The 21,606-nt window shown below is 31.3% G+C and overlaps 1 protein-coding gene and 1 pseudogene across 50 annotated transcripts in view; one reads left to right on the top strand and one right to left on the bottom strand.

The window, feature by feature from the left end:
* The window catches only part of LOC145285972 (disco-interacting protein 2 homolog C-like), a 421,962-nt gene extending 404,390 nt beyond the window's left edge, over positions 1-17,572 (top strand). For all 50 annotated transcript variants that reach the window (XM_080134543.1, XM_080134534.1, XM_080134527.1 and 47 more), the window contains 2 exons: positions 11,902-12,025; positions 17,186-17,572. In XM_080134543.1, coding sequence (XP_079990669.1) covers positions 11,902-12,025; positions 17,186-17,438 — 377 coding nt within the window. In that variant the 3' untranslated portion in view covers positions 17,439-17,572. The remainder of the gene's footprint in view (positions 1-11,901; positions 12,026-17,185) is intronic.
* On the bottom strand, positions 14,428-14,545 carry LOC145286578 (5S ribosomal RNA; annotated as a pseudogene).
* Positions 17,573-21,606: the final 4,034 nt, after the last annotated feature.

The following is a 21,606-nucleotide window of genomic DNA, read 5'->3' as shown; positions in this document are numbered from 1 at the left end:
TATATAAATCATCAGTATATTATCTTCTTTCTGCTAATGTTATCTCCATCTATTCCTTCTCTTCATTCCACCCATCAGGAGTCAATCATTTAACCACATTAAACCATTATAACAGTTTGTTACTGTTAGAAATCTATTTTTCTTTTGACTCTCTCTCTCTTTCCAAATGCCACATCCATCCTTGAATCAAAATTGACATTTGATCTTGTTTATTTTTACATTATTGATCGCCCTCCCCTTCTTCCCCCGCTATTCTAGTATGCACCACTGCTCTGCCACTATCTTCAACTTTCTTTCTTCACTTTTTAGTATCTGCATGGCTAATCATTGGGTGTGAGCGGGGCTCATCACTTTTCTGATGCCCACTAATACTGTTTAGTCTATCAACTGAAAATGCAACATTTCCCATGTTAACAGCAAGTGCAGCCCCCACTAGAAAAAATGTTTCTTTTATATATTTTTTTTTCCAGCTATTATTTTGAAATAGATGATTGGTGGTATAAAGTTAATAGAAAAAAAAATGCATGGATGAATTTTTAGTCTCATGGAGTCTTCATCCAACATTTTAGTTTTCATGAAAAAAAAAATCTATTGTGAAATATGATGAATGACCAATTAAATGCACTCTTGTTCGAATCCTAAATCTCATTATCTTGATAAGTTTTTATATCAAACTAATTAAGTAAATTATCCTCACTCAGATTCCTATGTTGTTATGACAACCTTTGTCATCTTCAAAATTACAGATGACTTTCACTCTAGAGGGGTTGTCACAAAAATGTATTCTTTATAATACCAGTGTATTTCATTAATAAATTTTTTTTATTGTTTTCAAAAAAAAAAGATTTTTTTTAATCTAAAGTAAAGGTCGCAAAAATAAATTATTTATGAAGAAAAGGCTTATAATTTTAATATTAATTATTGTTCTTAGCTGTGGATACTTAAATAAACTCAGACTATCAATGTATTTCAGTAACCAATAAAATGCTCTCTTTTTTTTTATGGTTTTAAAATTAGAAAACTTGTTTTTGCTGATTGAAATCAGGAACTGTTTGCATTTTTTTCTTGTTAAATTTGTTCAAAATTACCTTTTAAATAGTAATTCATGATGAGACATCATATCACTGGAAAAATAACTATTTAAGCAAATAATTTTTTTTTTAAGTTAATAATCCATAACACTAAAAATTAACCTGATCAGTCATGTAGAGTTAGTTAATGGAAACAAAGGCAGTATTGTAAGAAAATGGTGGAAAATAAAAACAAAAAAAAACAACAATAAAACGCTATGATCTGGTAATTATTTACTGATCTTTTTTTATATAGAAATAAAATAAAGGATTTTTTTCTTTTTTAATGTCCACGTTTTAATACATTAGTTAGGTCTTCTATTCAGCCATCCTTAAATAATTCATTTGATTGTATAAAAAAATATGTGCAAACTGATCATATCTATGGCATTTTTAAGCCATTATTAACAATACCAAAGTAAATAATATACAAAATGATAATTATTATGCTAATTCTTTTAAGGTGACACTGTTTTGCCAGAGACGACTGGAAAACTTCTCATGTGCGATATTTTGCTTTAGTAAAACTGTTAAAATTTACTTTTTATCATAACAACAATGAATGATAAATATATGAGAAGATAATGTTTTGAAAATAATAATTATATTCTATCAATGGCCATGGACGATGAGTTGATGATGCGGTATGATTTTCCCAGTTGATATTTCTGCTAATTGTCATCTAATTTTGTTTTAATCCTACATTTCTAGTTGTTACTTGGATCTCTGTTCTACTTGACTCATGCGGCTTGTGATACAATTTGGCCTTGTAGTTGCCTTTTTTAATAATAATAATAATAATAATTTCTTTTTTTTTTTTCTTTTTTTTAGCAGAAAAGATTTTGTTTACCTTTTACTAACTTGATGGTCCAATTAATTTGTAGATTTCATGTAACAAAACCATAATGCTGTGATCAGTCAGCATTATTATTATTATTATTATTTTTTTTTTTCTTAGCTGTTTCAAACAAAAAATAAATAAAATCAAATACCACCCCCATTTTTCCTCTTTACTTGCCTTTCAGTGAAAACAAGATTAGACACAAAGTTGGTTTTTAATATGAAGAAAATTACCCTTTCCCATGGATGGGTGTGGGTGGGAGGTCTCAATTAGGAACCAGAATAATTGTCTAGCCACATTAGTACACCTTCATAAATTAGCCCCTGCCTACCCGGTAGACAGACCCTTTACAACCTTTGAAAGTAGACGATAATGTCTGGGAGGATAACCTCCTCAGTCTGAACATATACTACACTTTGATCCTAGCCTGAAAACCTGGATCAAATCCTCAGTGTCTTTTTCTCTCTCTTCTTTCTGGTGGATAGCATAGATTATTATCTCTCTTTCTCTCTCACCTCAGTTTACTCTCTTGTCCCAATTTCATCTGTCCTATTGACTCCAACAAAATCAAGAAGACAAATGACAAGAGTAGGAATTCTTATGTTTTACATGTTTCTATCAAATGTGTGGTTTATGTTTGTCTCTTGTCATTGTTGTTTCATTTTGTGGCTTCATGTTGTGTGGCATGTCAGTATTTGTTTCATGTCATTCCTCTCTTTCCAACAATACACACATATTATTTGCCATTTTTGTTTTCTCCCTTTAGTTCTAACAGTATCAAAACAATGTCTTTCTATTCATAACTTACAGTTAAATCCATATCTCATTTTTGTGATGGAAGCTACTTGAAAACAAAAGATTGAATATGTGCACATTTAAAAAAAAAAATTGTTTAATGAATGGCAATATTTTACCCTTGGTATCTTTTAACACAATATCATTTCACAAGAATCAGGATTAAAAATAAAACTATTCAAAATTTAAGTCCTGTTCTCCAGGTTTCATTTTGCGATTAAAAAAAAAAACAGACATAAATTAGTTAGGGATTCTTTTACATCAAAATCTAATAAAAAAATTTCAGCCCAAAAGAATGTAAGGAAACAATGAAAAACAAAAGTTTTTTTTCTGCTGTTTATTTAGAGGTAGCCGTACCTGCTCAGCATTACCTAGGATACTGTGAAGTAATTCTAGCTTTTAAATTTTGTTTGTTTGCACATTTTAAAACGTAAGGGAGACAATTCTTATTTAATTTAAAAATGAGTTATCCTTTTGTAGATTTTTAATTATAGGTGAATTTGCCTGGGTTGAACTAGATAATTTTTGTAAAAATAAACTGTAGCTAAATACGTTATGTTACTAATAACATGGCACAACAATAATGGACAAAAATTGGCTTGTCAGAAGCAAAGTTTGTTTTGTCAGCTTAAATGCTGTTTGGGTCTGACTTTGAAAATCTGTCCAGTTAACTTTATATGTTAAAAGATTTGTCTTATCTCCAACTGATTTATCTAAGGAATTTCTGTCCTTAGAATTAAAAAAATAAATATAAGTTTTTTAAAGTCATTTTAATATTTGCTTATATTTTTATACATAAAATTCTACAACACATTTTTGACAAATTAAGGTTTTTTTTTTTGTCTGGCTCTAATATTGAAGATGAAAGACAAACACATTGAATTCAATTTTTTCATATTAAACACGACAAATAGCAAGTTGATATTGTATCTCTGGTTCTAAACAAAAAAATACATAAACATATCTCTCTCTCTCTCTCTCTCTCTCTCTCTCTCTCTCTCTCTCTCTCTCTCTCTCTCTCTCTCTCTCAGTACAAATGAACTTTCAACTTTTTAATAACACTTTCTTTTTTCCCTTGATTCAACAGATTTTATTGTTTTTAAATTTTATTCCTCATCTTTTTGAGGAACTCCAATATTTTTCGATTTGAAATGAAAATTAACTTTCAGATCTTTTCCACTGGATTTTTTAAAAAATTCTTTTAAATTCTACTTTTTGATTATCATAGTTTTTAATTAAAGAATTCTAAGTTTAGATTTTAAGAACTTTCTGTTTTTGTTGCAATTGCACTGGCATTTGTTGTGAGGTAGTTTTCATCTCCACAGAAAACTGGACATAGTTTTTTTCTATTCATGCATGTCATCTAACATGCTTTCAAATGGAATGTGAAAACCTATTTTTGCGTTCTCCTCTCTTATATCCATTACTACATGTCTTGCAAATGTTGTCTTTTGTAGAAAAGTCAGTTCTATTGCTCTACTTAACTCTCTTTTTCTCTCTTTGTCTCCTTCTGCCTCTCTCTCTCTCTCTCTCAGCCTCTCTCTCTCAGCCTCTCTCTCTCAGCCTCTCTCTCTCTCTCTCTTTCCGCCTCTCCCTCTCTCTCCTTCCGCCTCTCTCTCTCTCCTTCCGCCTCTCTCTCTCTCCTTCCGCCTCTCTCTCTCTCTCTCTTTTTCTCTCCTCCCCTCTCTCTCTTTTTCTCCCCTCCCCTCTCTCTTTCTGTTCACTCCCTTCTTTCTCTCTGCCCCTCTCTCTTTCTCTCCACCTCTCTCTCTCTTTCTCCTCACCCCTTCTTTCTTTCCACCCCCTTTCTTTCACTCCGCCCTCTTCTTTCTCTCTGCCCACCTCACTCTTTCTCTTTGCCCCTCTTTTTCCTATTTTGTATTTAATTTTAACACAAGCAGGTCAAGTTTATATTCTAAACTGAATCAAGTGTTAAATAACTTCATCCAAATGCAATAGTTCTGTTTTTATTTGCATCAAATGTTTTTTTTTTGTTTCTTGTTTTGTTTGATGAACATTCAAACCGGTGCATGTCTCATGATTGTAAATCCCTAGTAATTTGCCTTGTTAACAAAAGAAAGCACTTATGTATGTCTTCACCTCCCATTTTTTCGAAGGCCATTTGACATTCTCCTTCTACTCTTTTTGTGTGCATGCACTGTTTACAATGAGCAAAAATGTGTGTATATATATATATATATATATATATATATATATATATATATATATATATATATATATGGAAAAGTTAATAAATGCAAAATATATTGAAATCAGAAACATTTGTTTGATCAATCTTTCCTTTCTTTATCCTCAATTTTATCAAAGTAATGATAATTTTTCATTTTAAACTGCTTTTTTTTTTAACATGAGATAGTATTCATGGAAAAGGAAGGGAGGGGGAGTTGATGGTCAAGGTGTATTATAAGGAAAGACAGTTCAAATGGATATGAGGATAAAATAATTTTGACTATCACCTTTTCATCTCTCTTTTTTCCTTCCTCTGTAATTACCATTTTATGTATAAAATGATCAAAAATGTAAAAATTATGATCATCTTGATAAAAGAAAGGAAAGTCGAACATCTTTTATCATAATGCTTACAAACATAAGTACATATGAGTTTAAACTGTTTGTATTTATTGCCAATTTGGAGGGGGGGCTGAAAAGTTTGATTTTTCATTAAAAGAAAATCGTGTTTGTTGAATAAACCAAAATTTTCATTCCTTTTGCTCTTCTAAATAGATTCATAAATTGATTCATGTCTGAGTTTTTCGCTTCAAGTGAATTTTGTGCATTTTAATTCTTTTTTTCCTCCTAAAAATTTTGTGATTCTGACCCTATTTAAGATGAGAGAAGATAAAATAGTTTTTATTTTTAGTTTTTTTTTTTTTTTAGTTTTTTAAATTATAATCTGATTCAAATTTTAGGCAGTAATAATAGTCACAATTTCTTTGTGTAAATAAAAGTAATTAAGGAAGAAAAAAAGATTTAAATAATAATTTAAAAGTAATTAAGGGAGAAAAAAAGATTTAAATAATTAAATATAATATTAATAATTAAGTCAAATGAATTTAAAAAATTAAATACGTTTTTTTTTTAATACTTTTTTAACTTTGATTTAAAAGAAAAAAATTATTCATTTGTATTTTAATCCTCGTTCTTATATTCAATGTGTAACCTCCAACTTTATTCAGATGCATCTTTTTGAGCTTGTAAATATAATAACCAAGCAATAGTTTAAATAATGCAAATTATTAATCCTCATCTCAAAAAATCCAAAACATGATAAATTTTCAATACAAATATTATTGATGCAACACTAGTATTTATATTATTTGGATTTTTCAGACTACTGTTCTCAAATTGAGTGTTATTTTCACAGCGTTTTGGACCCATGGTGTAGAGGATAAAGTACTTGATAAAATTCAGTAGTAAATTACTTCTTGAGATTAAAGGTTCAATCCTGCGAATTATTTAGGACTTCTATCCAGTCATGGCTAATGGAACAAGAAAATGCTACCCTCGTGGATTAAATAAAATGTTCTGTTTAAAATTTCATGCAGATTCCTGAATTTCACAAGATAGAGCTGGAGAAAGTCAGAGGTTACATCAACCGAAATATTGAAAAATAAACCTCAAAGTAGTCTGAAGAATCCAAATAACATGAATAGTTAATCCTCATCTTAAAATCAATTCAGAAACTAATATTCTTTATTTTTCTGTTGTGGTTCAAAATGCAGAAATGGTAACTATGAGAGCAGTTATGTATTAAGTGGGTTAATCGGATTACTTTTCTCATCTTGAGTGTTATTTGAACAATGTTTTGGCTGATGTAACCTCCAACCTTCTTCAGGTGTATAAACCGCCATGCTTAGATATAATAACAGAGGAGACAGATGAGTTAAGATGGAAAGTGAGACAAGCACTCGAAAATTCAAAACCTCCAAATCCTAACCTCTCAAAGGAAGAAATATTAGCTATCAAGTCACTATGCAGGGATGATGATATCATAATACTACCAGCAGACAAAAGAAATATTCCAAGAAATTGGCAAATCTAATGGAATCTGGTGGCTATTGTAAAGAAGAATCCTACTTTGAAAGTAGAAAGAAAGCTATCGTAAATCCTCAGTAAGATCAAAGACCTAATTCTTCCTGCAAGATACAGGGAGCTAGGTTAGCATTAAAGTAAGCTACCACATCTATACGGCCTTCATAAGACTCATAAAGACATCCCATTAAGGCCCATCATCAGCACCAGAGGTTCAGCATGCCATCGATTGAGCCAAATTCCAAGTTGATATAATCACCCCCAATCGTAGGCAAATCCTCATCATACATCCAGAATTCAACTTACTTTGTCGAAATAATAATGTTCCCATTCATTCCAACCAAATGGTGAGTCTAGATGTAGTGAGTTTGTTCGCAAACTGATGCGACTAACAGTGATATGAAAGAAGCTGAATTCAGATACTTCATTGGGGAACACACCTGCATCCGAATTGACAGCATGATGGAGATGATGCCCTTCTGTGTAGACACTACATATTTTGTGCTAGGATCTGACATATATCAACAGGAAATGAACCTTGTACTAGCCAATATATGAAAAACTGAGGAAATGTCATTAGGATCAACACCACTGAAGCCAACAATGTGGCTATGATATGCGAATGATACATTTATACTCTGGCCTCATCAGGAAGATGTTTAAATTTTATCTGACCATATGAACTCTATACGGCCATCTATTCAGTTAACGATGGATAAGGAACATAATTTATTGTTTCTAGATGTGTTATAAAACTTGCACTGGTCAGAGGTTTGTGTCATCTCTATATCGAAAGCCAAGCCTCACAGACCCAATATCTGAACTTTAACTTCCACAATCTATATATCTATAAAAGTGAACGTGTCTGTGTGTGTGTGTCTGTGTACATTTCCCTAGGCAATTTCCCTGTCAATTTTAAGTCTACAGACTCGAAATTTGATATACAGGGTACTGAGATTTGGGAAAATCTTTGTAATCCGTTTTCAGCCAGAAATTTGCCTGTTAAGGGGTCAAAGTTCAACGATTTGACCTTTGAGAACTCTACCAAACTTCTCCGGCAATTTTGGGTATAAGCAATTGAAATTTTAGATATAGGTTCCTTGGACATGGATCTAACTTAATAACTTGATTTGAGCCCAAAAAATAAATGTTAAGGGATCATAATAGGGGTCAAAGTTTTAACAAATTTGACCTCTGCGATTTCTACCAAATTACTGGGACAATTTCTGGTCTAAACACTTGAAATTTTACAAAAAGGATATTTAGAAATAGGGCAAATTTTTTAATCGGTTTGGGTCGAAAAATTTTTAGTTAGCAATATATAAATGTATGTATGTTTGCATGTCTGTCTAAAACTTTCGACAGAGGCAACGGATTTTTACAAAATCAGTATCGTTTTGAAGTTCGACCTTTCAGACGACAAATATCAAAAAATTGTCTAAAAACATTAATATCTTCACCTTCAATTGGGCACTTTTCTACAGGGGGGTGGGTCGCTTTTTTCGCCGATATTTTCAAAAGTCATCCTCTCCTTTCGATTGTCTAGCCTTAATTTAAACCTACATCACTTCCGATTTGGTGGTAGTCGTAACAGCAAAGACGTCAGGTTTTTTCCCCCGTTTTTTTCCTCCTTTGCGGTACAGGTTCGAGCCTGCCTTCCTATTACCACTTTTTTTTTTTTTTTTTGCTCAACACACACCTCCAAACACCGGGATAACGCCGAGCTGAAATGCTAGTATAATGTAAAGAAAGTAATTGTCTGTTGCCTACAACATCAAACAAAAGCAATATGTAGTAACAGCACTACATATCAAAAGGAGATTGACAATTTAAGAGAAGCCCTCCACTTAAACGACTACCCAGAGGGCATGATATCAGCTCCAGGAAATCTAGATCAAGCCTCGAAGGACACCATCTGAAAACTCATCACAGTTTGTACACCGTATTAGAAGTTTTTTCACATTTTCACAGTTAACATTCACAAGGGACGTAATCTTGGATGCTCCTATCGGAGTTACTTCCCATTAACTGTTTTTAACCCTTTATTTGAAAAAAAAATTAGAATTTAATCAATAGATTTCTCCTCCTTTTCCTTTTTTTTCTTTTCACTAAATAATAAATATATATTTTTTTTAATCTATATGAAAATTAAAAAGTGCATCTCGTTAATGAAAATTAAAAATACATACTATGAGACAGTACATGTTTTTAACAATTAGATTTTATCGGCACTCTTTGTTTTGTAAATTTAAATTTTGAGAACTTACAATTGGTTAATGGATCTAATTAAACTTCATCCAAACCCCGTTTTTGATTATAAATTATTTAAAAATAATATCCCCCCCCCCCCAGAGTTTTGCTTGATATTTTTTATTGACTTTATATTTTTTATTGACTTTATATATTTTTTTAAATTTACTTTAAACTAGAACCTAAATATGAAACTTCAGAAGTGTAGCGTTACCTCCTTTTCCTTTACCAAACATGGCAACTTATACACCTAAAAAAAATTGCACTTAAGAGAACAACGAGGATACTAAAAAGAGCTCTCAGTTGGTTTCAATAAAAAGCAGGGCAATGTTGGCAACTGGTTTGGCCTCATACCCAACATTACAATCTTCAAAGGAAGAAAATTAAAAAAAAAAAAAAAAAAAAAGAAAATGTTGTGCAAATGAATCCAAATAATACAACTAATCATCTCTCATCTCAAAAATTCAGAACTGTAATGAGAGTATTAGTTTTTTGGGTTTTTTAAGTTGTTTAAATTCTAACTTAATGTTTTTATCATTAAGTTATTTGTAGCTTTAGTTTTAAAGTGTTTATTTGGAGAGGGGGGGGGTCATTTTAATCCATTTTTTTCAGTGATCAAAATTAGCAATCTCCACTTCAGCGAATAAACTTTTGAATCCTTTCTCATCTGATTAATATTTAAGCTTATTCAATCAAAGAAATGACAGTCATCTAATCACATCAAAATGCATAACAATTTTTTATAATATTTTTGTTTGCTATAAAATCATAAAATTCAGTAGTTTAAATTCAGTGATATATTTCCAGTTGCTCTTTTTATTGTTTTTTCTTTTTTGGTTTTCTTCAATTCATATTAAACCTTCTGATTTGATGAAACTTTTTTATTCAAGTAGTCTATTTCTTTCTGATTCTTTCTCATTTTATTATTTGGTAGTCTTGATTTTCTTAATGAAAAAAAAAAAAAAAAGAAACAGATTTATGATTATATGAAAACAATATAATTCCTAGGGAAAAAATTTAGATACTTTTCATTAAATACAATTTTTCAGCATTTTTTACATTTAGGATATTTTTTTTAACTTGATAAATATTAAAAAATATCAAACACTTGTATCTTGCATTATTGGTTGACATTAATTTTAGAAGAATCCTAAAAATGCTGCTCTTTCAAAATAACTTATTCTATAAAATAATTGTATTTAATTTTTTTTCTTTTTTCAAATCGAATTTTAGTATTGTTAGTTAACTAACAATACTAAAATTCGATACCTTGACAATTGCACACAACAAATAAAATTACTAGAAGCCATACTTATCAAAAAGCTACAGCCCTTTTTTAACCAGATCTAATTTAACACCGGGACAAATATACTAACATTATTTAATAACTAACATGAAACTAAATAAATAAACTATAAAATAAGAAAATCGAAATTAAAAATAAACATAATTCGCCCTTAACCATCCTGCACCTACCTTTTTACAAAAAAACCCCCAAAAAACTTTAAATACACCAAGCCTCAAAGGAAAAGAAAATGATAACAACAACAACAACAATTGCTCCTGATGATAATCGGATGCACCGATAGAAAGCGCTTGAGTAGAATATGGCTGAACAAGAACTTTTTATACAAATGCCAGCAGAAATATAAAAGATCACTTGGCAATTAGAAAAGATATCCAGAAAAATCGGAAAAAAGAACAACTCTGTCATGTTCAATCAGACGTGCTTATATATATTGTATATGGAAAATGTAGAAAAATATATATTATTTATAAAAAATTTGCCAGCGTTTTCACAAAAGAAAATTATGTAACTTTCGTTCAGCACCTTTCCTAATGGTCACCCATTTTGTACTGACTGGGCTCAATTTTGCTTAACTTTGGTCATCTGTTGAGAAGCGTTGTATCAACATAACTATATAAATGTTTAATATGACTGATATAAACAAGTCAAACAAAATTCAGAAAAAGGAAATAATTTTTTTCATATTATGTCACAAACCTCATAATAAATAAAAATGCACATGAAAATAACCTTTTGTAAAAAATGTTAGGTGATATGGGTTATATCCCTTTTGGCATAGTATGATCAAATGTATTAATCTTTGCATCTTGTTTAATTTATTTATATCGGACATATTCAAATTTCAACAAAGCAAGAGGTTAGTTTTAACACTTTACGATAACAGTTCTATATCTTTTTCTTAAAAAAAATATAATGCAATAATAGTTTTGAGATAGATATTTTTTAGGATTACTTTAAGCTAATGTTAACTGTTTTATTTGTTGGTTTTGATGGTATTTATCTCCCCAAAAGAAAACGTTTTTTAATTATCACACTCTAAATAAACAAAATATTTTTGTTTTGTTTTGTTTCTTCTTTTTGCTTGCTATGGTTTATATATTTTTGCCCTGGCTTTATTAATGTTTGTCTAAACTTTATTCAAGTAACCAGCACTAAAGCTTTATTTGTCTAGGTTTAAAAACCAAAACACATTTCTGCCATGGAAATTTTCTATAAATTGATTCAAATGCCTATCAAATTGCTCATAGGTTCCTTAGACATACTTGTTAATCAAAAGCTGGCCTACTACAATGATTGGGAGAAAACATCAACATTTTCTGTGGCAACACAAGGTCATTTAAAAAAAAAAAAAAAAAAAAAACTGTTTAGAATAAATTTTTGCAAATTTTTTGTTTTCATTTTTTTGTTGGTTTTTGTTTTTGTTGACCAGCAACATTTTTTTCGTACTAACTAAAATTGCAAAGCTATTCTCATGCTTTGAAAAATTCTGCATTACAGAAAAAAAAAAACTCTGAAATATAATGCCTAATATTTATTTATTTCATGTTTTTGTTCTTACTACTAATTTTTTTTCTTTCTGACAGAGAGACACGATGCCATATTTGTGGTCGGCAGTCTGGATGAGACCATAATGCTGCGTGGTATGAGATACCATCCAATTGATGTTGAAAACAGCGTCATGCGATGTCATCGCAAAATCTGTGAATGGTTCGTACTAAAGAAAATAAAAATCCTTTTTTTTGTAAGCAGTTGTTTGAAAGTTATGAGAATGCAACTTTGTAGAAAAACACTGTAGAGTACAAGACAAGGTAAAAGAAGTAACGATATTAAAAGATTTCAATAATTTTCAATTATTTATTTACCAATATAATGTATCAAATTAGGATGGTATTGTGGTGGTTTGTTGTTTTAATTTTCAAGTTAAACTTCATCTTCAGATGCACAGTGCTTCAAGCAAACTACAATATTTTCATCTTTTGTTTTATTTTCTATTTTTCTATTTACGATTGAAACAGTTTCAAACAAATTCATTCATTTATCAAGTAGAGAGTGACATTTCATTCTTGCAAACAATTTTTTTTTTCACCTTAAATTGGTTTCTTAAATTAGAAAAAAAAAATGAAACAAAAGATTCTTTCCTTATGAATGGTTTTGACACCTTCCAGGATGTGATTTTTTTTTTAGTATACTGTATAAACTATAGAATTAGCTACCATAAGTTCCAATAGGATTTGAACTTATCATACACATTTGCTGCTGGGTGTTTTTTTGTTTTTTTTCTTGTTCAACATTTGTACACGATTACTAGTTAAAAAAATTAATTACAATATTTTAGCATTAAATAAACTAAAAAGGTTGATGAGCCATAAAATAAACAAACCTAATCTTGTCTTCTGTTACTTTTGTTTGGGTCAGATGTTCCACCTCATTGAACTCTTTCAGCCATTTCATAACTCTCAAGCAATACAATATGAATAAATGTGGTTGTATCAAAAACATTAACATAAGTAGAGGTAAATTAGATTGTTCAGAAAATTATTGATTTCAAAAAGAAATATTTATTAACCTCATACTGCAACCGATTATCAATTTTTTGTGGTGGGGTACTTAACCAATTTGCTTTAGATGTTTGATCAACATTGAAATACTGACATCTTTGACACTTTGAGACGAGTTTTGTTCAAACAATCATCGTTAAGAATGCGTGACTGTCCTTTAGCTTCATCTTTAGAGTTGTTATTACCATTATGGAATTTCTGAAACCATCTTCATAATGTCCACTTATTTTGGGCCCTTCTCCCTCCTGACTTATCTGCTTGAAAATTGTATTCTGAAAGAAATTATCGGAACTTTATTAAAGAGTACACATCAATTAATAAGCATGCAAAATTTTTTATAAAAATCCACAAAAATAGTAATCATAATCACCCGTTTATAGATGGCTAAAAATATCTGCCGGTATTCTGTGAACAACCTAACTTATAATAGCAAAAAAAAAAAAAAACTCTGGAGATAATCTTTTTTCTCACAGCAGTCATTCATAACATTTGAATTTAATTATTAAACTATTGAACTTTTATAATGAAAAATAATTAAGTGGGGGGAAAAAATCTTTTCAAAAGTTTATAACAAAAAATTAAGAATGGAAACAAATTTCTTGTGTGTGTCTAACACACATAGACATGCATCTAAAAGCTTAGGAAACAGCACAGCTCTCATGGCTTTCGTAATTTTTGTCTTTTTTCACGCTCAGAATTGCTGTAGCCTGGAACAAACTGCTTGCATCAGTTGCTAGTTTCCAACATACTGCATCCTTTAAAATCTTCATGCATTCCAAAATTTTCCAAAACCTCACCTGGTCACCATACGCACAAACATGCACTTTTGATGTGTGTTAGTGCACTTGAGCACTGCACACCAATGATTTCATGATTAATTATTTATTATATAAATGGCAGTTGTGTGTGTGCCACAGGATTAATCTCTCATAGAAAAATAAATTGATTTACTGCCTTAAAACGCTTGAATGTTTTGGAAGTGGTGGATTATTTTACATTAAATTTATATGTGAAACTAATTCCCACTTTAAAATAATTGTTTTTATTTTTTAGAAGATCCTCTTGAAACAACACATAAAAAACTTACAGGATTTATTTCCCATAGAAAAATAAAAATAGTTAACTGCATGAAATCGTTAGTATCATCCTAAATCTAAGATTATTTTACATTAAGTTTTTAAATTAAATTTATATATCTGCCAAGTTTGTTAGTGTGCTCAAATGTAATTGCCTTAAAAAAAAATAGGAGGGGAGATCACATACTTTTAAGAAGCAGGTGGGGATGATTTATCAGGAGTTAATCTACAATAATACCAAAGAAATCTTGCAATATATTTATTTTTAAACAGTCTTAGTATTGTTATATAGACTATATAAACCTCCGTTCAGTCTCGAAAGACAGAACATCCCCTGGAGGAGCAGCTGCGTGTGTAATTAAGTAGAAAGAGTTGTGCAATCTCTAACAACACCTCTCCTGAATCGGCACTGCTTGAGTCTAGTGGCAAGGAAAAGTCCAGAACGACTGGAAACAATTCCGAGATAAGCGGAGAGCATATACAACACATAGAAATCCCAAATGGTCACCCATCTGGTACTAACCAGGCTCATCATTGCTTAACTTCAGTGATCTGATGGGAACCGGTGTGGCAAACGTGATTATGCCATATATATAGACTCTATCTAAACAATACCAAATAATCAGTCTGTTGCATACTGTGTGTAAATATAATGAGTTCGTTGATGTGCATGTATAGCGCCTAAATAACAATACAATTCACAATCGTCTATATAAACGTGTTGTATATATAATGCAGATATATACATGTGTGGGACTCATGTTGTCTGGTGTATGTGTTTAAACATTCAACAAACAGTTCGCTAAATGCGGACAGTAGCATATAAGGGACAGTTCTTTTACAGAAGGACTAATATCTTTGTCTGTGGCATATCAGACAAAAAGGACACATATCTTCTTGAATAGTTTTTTTGACGTACTGTCCTGAAACTGAAGATACTTTCCTTCAAAGAAACACCAGTCAACAAAGTTACTATTTTCACATATAACATATATCGACGGCGTTCCAAATCTCTGAGTTGGCACGCTTTTCTGTTATTTTTACATCACTCTAATCAGTCAGTCGAAATGTTTCCTCAACTGACGGACAACTTTCTAACTCTCTTTTTAACTGTCTAACTCTGCGTGGGAATAATTTTCCCTCTCTCTGACCAGATTTGACTGCCTTGCCATGTGTTCCGTCAATATATATTTCTTTTGTTTGTTAAACTGACATCACACAAAGAAATTAGTCTTTATTGTCCAGGTCATCTCCTTGTTTATTATAAATTGTTGGTCCCTGCTGACAAAGGAGGGATTGGACCTAGTAATTCACTCCTGTTCGTTTGTTTGCACTTTTCTCAATAACCACACCTTGGATTTTTAAAAGAATTCTGCACAAATATTAGTTATGGTGAAAGTAAATTTTTCACTCGTAGAGAGGGACTTTTCATTCTTGGCTTGTTGTTTATGAAATGAAATTGCAAATGTATCATAACTTAAAGATTTATTGGGAACAATTCAACTCTGCTTATCTTTCGTTCTCGCGCTTTCTTATGAGTCCTAAATTCCTTTTGTAACATTCTTTCTCTGAATAAAACACCTCATATTTGAACACCTGCAATGTCATCTCTTAGCTTTACTTTTGGCAACTTACTGCTGTCTGAGAGTTCAATATTTAACAGTATTAGAGTTCAGTTTCTTGTACATAAAATGCATTACAAGTCAACTTTTAAGTTTTCTAACTTTTTTTTAATGGATACATGGAATGTTTATATGTATTTACTGCAGATTATTTGGAAACCATTAATTTCTGGAGATTTTCAGTAGCATGTTCTGATTCCTTGCTCAAAAATACTTATATAGCAAATGTCATTGCTTAATCTTGTGAATCATCAAAAATATAGCATTTTTACTGAAAAAGTAAAAAAAAAAATGTGATAAAACGCATATGGTCAAAATATATGGGAAAAATATCCAAACACACAAGGCACAAAAATAGGCATAACTTCCTTATTTTTAGTCAGATTTTAAAAATTTAAAAAGATTTTTTCTTAGATCAAACTATTTCTACAAACGTATAGCGTAGGCTGTTTATTAATTTGTAGAAGGTCGGTAAGCATGTTGAGAAAAGAGATATTTGTCACCGATCTTGTATACGTTAGATACACGTGTTCATACGACTCTGAATAAAAGTGGACAACAACATGAGACATTTAAAAAGAAAGAGTGTTAAAGCAGAGTTACAATATCTACAAGGAATATTTATTTAAACAGAGAAGGTAAAAAAATAACATGTTGTGTATCCACACACACTCACAGACACGTGTGTGTGAACACAAAAGTTTGTTAGTGTATACATGTATGTTCATAGTGTTTGCGTGTGTGTAGTGTCCACATGAGTTCGTTAGTGCATACATCATATCATCTTACCTTTTAACAAAAATGCACCTGTCCAGGCGTACGGAAAGTTGCATCTATCCACATCGATAGTTAAACAAAAAAGAGTAGAGATAATAGGTAGAGACAGAAGTGGATAGAGAGTGGAACAGGAAGTAGAAAACGCCACCTGTCAGGTAAATCTAAAGTTAAGACAAGGGTAAATAACCAGTGTGTATTTGAAATATGTTTGTGTGCGTAACATATCTATTAGCATGATCAGTCTCAAAAGCGTCTTCCCATATATGTTATTGAAATATTTTAAGCAATTTAAATTTTTTCATATGTCTTGCTATTTGTTAAAGTAAAGAAGTGTTACTATCCATTTATGGCCCCATTACACTATGAATCGAAAATTATGTTGTAAAAATTTAGCCATTGCTTTGGATGTGTGTTCTTTCATTATGCCCACATGTCAAGTATAGAGTGTGGTATCCTCAGTAAGTATATCCATCTCGGGTATAATTGTATCAAGGAGATCATTTATGAAAATCAAGAATAATAAAAGTCCACGGATTAACCTCTGGGATACACCTGTATCTTGTTTAGATGTACGATCATTGAGGACAACCTGGATTTTTATTTTGGCTAAGAATATGCTATGAGACAAAGCCAACAAACAAAATGTTTAATAAACACAATTTAAGACTGTAATCCATTCATCTCTTAGGAGATTCCAGTTGTCAAGTCCTCAGAGTCAAAATTATACTCTTAAAAAAATAAATCTGAATATGAAAAAAAATTATATATTTATTTTTTTCTTGCAATTCTGTTTCAAGCTTATATTTATTTCTGTTTTTCTCTTCGTATTTTCAGTGCTGTATTCACGTGGACCAATCTCCTGGTTGTTGTTGTTGAACTGGACGGCAATGAAAACGAAGCTCTTGACTTGGTTCCATTGGTCACTAATGTCGTCCTGGAGGAACACTATTTAATTGTTGGCGTTGTTGTTGTGGTCGACCCAGGAGTCATTCCTATTAACTCTCGTGGTGAAAAGCAACGCATGCACCTTCGAGATGGTTTCTTGGCTGATCAGCTGGATCCCATCTATGTTGCCTACAACATGTAAATGCCAAGGGGAGTTAACTGCTCCCAGCAGTTGAACATCACATCTCAATCCTCCCGCATCCTCCTCCTTCTCTCCCTTCCCTCCCTCCCTTGCCCCCACATCGATCTTTTGATGGTTTTATCACAAAAAAGAAACCTAAGATTATTTACTCTAATTTACAATTCGATAAATGAAACAATAACAAAATAAATAAAATAACAAATTCAACACTGCTGTCAATATTATTACGGTGAAAAAAATATGGGTGGGTGGGTGGGTGGGTGACTGTGTGTGTGTGTTTCTTTTTTAAATTTTTTATTTCAATTTATTTTTTTTTTCTAATAAAATAATCCATTAATAATATAAGTGTGTGTGCTCTGTTATGGAACTTATTACAATCAATGTTGCAAAAGAAAATTGTACTATAAGAAAAAGTATGCATATATATAAAACATAAATAAAAATATTACTTCTGGCTTTTTATATATATATATATATATATATATATATATATATATATATATATTTGTTTTGTAGAATATTTCCTTTTAATTTTCTTGAAAAATAAAAAAAATTAATAAAAAAAATGAGTCCATTAGACACATTCCTGGTGCTTTTTTATTTTGTTTTTAGAATTAGCTTGGGAGTTGAATTTTCTTATTTTTTAAATTTCGCTATTGTTTCCTGTGATCCTCATTCCCATATGTCTACAATTCTTAGAATGTACGACTTTTAATTTACATGCAAACACACACATACCTTCCACTACCCACCAGGATTAATACACCACCCACCCTGATCCGTGCTATACTATACTGCCCTATGCATTGGTTATGCAAATGATAAACGTGTGTATAAGTGCAACAGGTCATGGGAATATCCGTACATGCAAGTTATTCACACCGCTTTCTCACAATATTTGTTCAGCTGTGAGATGTTGACTCCAGGTATTGGAAGGAAGTAAATTTACATTTTGCTGGTGTAGATATGATGGGTAACGATATTCAGAGAGCCCCCCCCCCACCCCTCCTCATCTAATCATTTAAAAAAAAAAAAAAAAAAATTATTTATTCACTATTCGCCTGTACACAGCATACAAGAAATGTATTTTTAGGATACATATACAAAAAGGCTAAAGTGGCTGTACAGGCAGCCCACATGTGGAGTGAGTGTGCCAGTTTTTGTAAGCAATGGTAAACATCACATTTGATGGATAATACCACCAGTGAGTTGAAGTGTCTTTTTTTTTTTTTTGTTTTGTTTTTTAAGAGTTTTGCTCGCTATTGTTGTGTGCAGTTACTGCATAGCAGTTTCCACACCTGAAATTATTAAACCCATCCGAGGGCACGAAAGAACCCTTTTTCTTTATCGAAATAAAATTTTATTTAGCGTAAATTGTAAGAGCAGTAATTAATGAGGACGAGTGTGTGCAAATCTCCGTAAATAATGCAATATTTTCCCATCATTTCTGCTACTTTCAGGCATACGTACATACAGCCATGCATATGTACATACATGCATTCATGCCTGTGTACATACATACATGCATACGTACGTAAATATAAAACTTTTCCCCGAGAGAAAGATAAGTTGCCATATTCATTCCAGTTCTTTTTTGCTGCTCTCCGATGATTCCAAACTGCTTTTTACCATTTTGGCAATTTTTGCTTCTCATTCCTCCCCTCCCTTCCTCCCTCCTCTTCTCCTCTCCCTACCCGATCCTCAATTCGGTTTTCATGTTTCTCCTAAAAAATCTGGACTGAAATTTCTCAACTGAAAAGTAGAAAATAAAATCTGAAAGGAAAAAAAAGAAATTTTTCCAAAATTTTAGATAAAGAAGAAAAAAATGATTCAGAATAAAAAATATAAAGTAAAAATAAAATGAAAAAAAAAAAAAACTTCCTGGAAAAGATCATCGTCATCATCTTCGTTGTCGTCGCCATCTTCATTGTCAGCAACAATAACATTAAACAAATAAGAGAAGAAATAAAAACTCAACCGAACCAAGAACAATAAGCAAGAACACTACGGAAGAATCCAACGTACCATTCTTGTCGTTGTCGTTTGTCACACTCTGCTGAACATTATCCGCTACCTAACTACTATTATTACTACCACCAACACCACCACCACTACTACTACTACTACTCCAACCAACCAATCACAACAAACCTGTTGTGTTTTAAACAGCAGTTTTGCTTGTCTTGTAGAAATCTTTCCTTTTAACAAAATGAAGAAAAAAGAAAGAAAAAAAAAACATTTTTATATATATATATATATATTTTTTTTTTTTAATGCTGCTCCTTTAAATTGCAATCTTCAACTTGGGATGTTTTCCTTTTCTTCTTTTTTTAATTTCTAAGTTGTTGGGGTTTTGTTTTTAAAAAAAAAAAAAAAAATCTTTTCCTCTCCCCATTTATTTAATTTTGTCTTTTTCTGTCACTGATTTTTTTTTTTTTTTCATTATTATTTAACACTCCTCCTCCTCCTCTGATTCTCTCTCTTTTTTTCCCCCCCTGTGTTAGCCACAAATGTTTTCCTTTCCCTCCCATCCTCCCCAAAAAATCGTTCTATACTTTGCTCTATCCGCACTACCGGCCGGCCGAGCTTTTCCAATACGCCCCCAGTCACTGCGCATTCTTAGGTGATAGCAGTTCTCTCCAATATATTAATTTCTATCATTTGTTTTTGTTTTTATTCTTAATCTTTCTTTGACTCACTTTCCTATTCTATCCTGTCATGCTTGTCTTTCTCAGTTTGTCCACTGTTCTCTCTCCCAGGCTGGTAGGAATTACATGCACCAAAACAAGAAACTCTAAAAAAATAAAATAAAATAAAAATTTAAAAAAAGAAGCTTGCTTGGAGGCCACATTTCTCTCTCTTTCTCTTTCTTTCTCTAATTTCATATCCACTCTAGTCAACCAAGGAGTAAAAGGGAAATATGTCATTGTTGTCTTGTCACTTACACTTTATGCCCCATTAAAAAAAAACAAAAAAAGCATATTAGCCTGCTGACCGATGAGAAGACGGTAGCTATTATTATCCTTGAGGGCCCCCAGGCCGGATTTACTACCTACTTTAAAGCCTCTGGTATCTATGGCTAATCAACTTATCGCTGTATAGTATCATCTATAATATATTATATATATATATATATATATATATATATATATATATATATTGTCTACACTGCTCTTCTCCCATGCCCCGCCCCAGTAAATATTGGATGTACAAATATTATATTATAAAGAATACTAATCTCTCTTTCTCTTCATTTTTTTTCTGTTCTTAGTTTGTTTATTTTTATTTTTTATCTTTTAAATTTTTTTCTCACTTTTTTTTTCCTTTGTTTTGTCTTCTTCCTGCTCGGCCAGTCCCACTTAATGTTGTTGTCACAGAACATTTTTTTTTTTTTTTTAAATTTTTTTAAGGGCTGACCACCCACTCCCAATGCCCCTACCCCATGCTCCATCTCCCCCTCACCCTCCTGCAGATGGGGGAGATTTGGCTCATTTCGTCTGTTTGTTTGTTTCTATTTTTAATTTATTTTCTTTTTTATTTTATTATTATTATTATTTTTTTTATTTTTTTTTACTAATTTTTGTAAACATTATGTAAGATATTTCCTTTCAAAAACATGTTGTCACAGTCCCAAACACCCTCTTTGGAAAGAGAAAACAACAAAAAAAATCAAGAATTGAGATCTAATTTAAAAAAAAAAAAAAATCCCTAAACACAACAAATATTTTATGCCTGTTGTTATCAGGACGCTGAGTAGATCAAATCGACAAACTGGGTCATCTTTCTTATCTCTCTCTCCTCTTGTTTCTCTCTCTCTTTCACTGTCAAAACAGTAACTTTGAAACTGTTAATAATTTACAAAGGATACAAACTGATGCTGAAGTTGTCATATTAAAAAAAAATTAAAAAATGTACGGACAAATATTTTCAATTCTTGTAAGACCCAAATGCTGAGAAGAGAGAAATCTCTTGTGATTCCTTAAATAAATTTAGTCACCGAAACTTTCCATAAAAATGTGACAGCATTTTTCTCTTGTTGCCTCCTTTATTTTCAACATTTTAACAAAAAAAAAATGCGTTCCTTTCTTTTTTTTCATTTATTGTATACTTGTGCATTATAATTAGATATAAAAAAAAAAAAAAGTTAAAACACTATTACATATCCTGT

The sequence above is a fragment of the Euprymna scolopes genome, chromosome 10 (assembly GCF_053919585.1).
Source record: "Euprymna scolopes isolate OS-2025 chromosome 10, ASM5391958v1, whole genome shotgun sequence".
Classification (NCBI taxonomy): domain Eukaryota; kingdom Metazoa; phylum Mollusca; class Cephalopoda; order Sepiida; family Sepiolidae; genus Euprymna; species Euprymna scolopes.
This window is presented reverse-complemented; position numbering and strand designations above follow the sequence as displayed.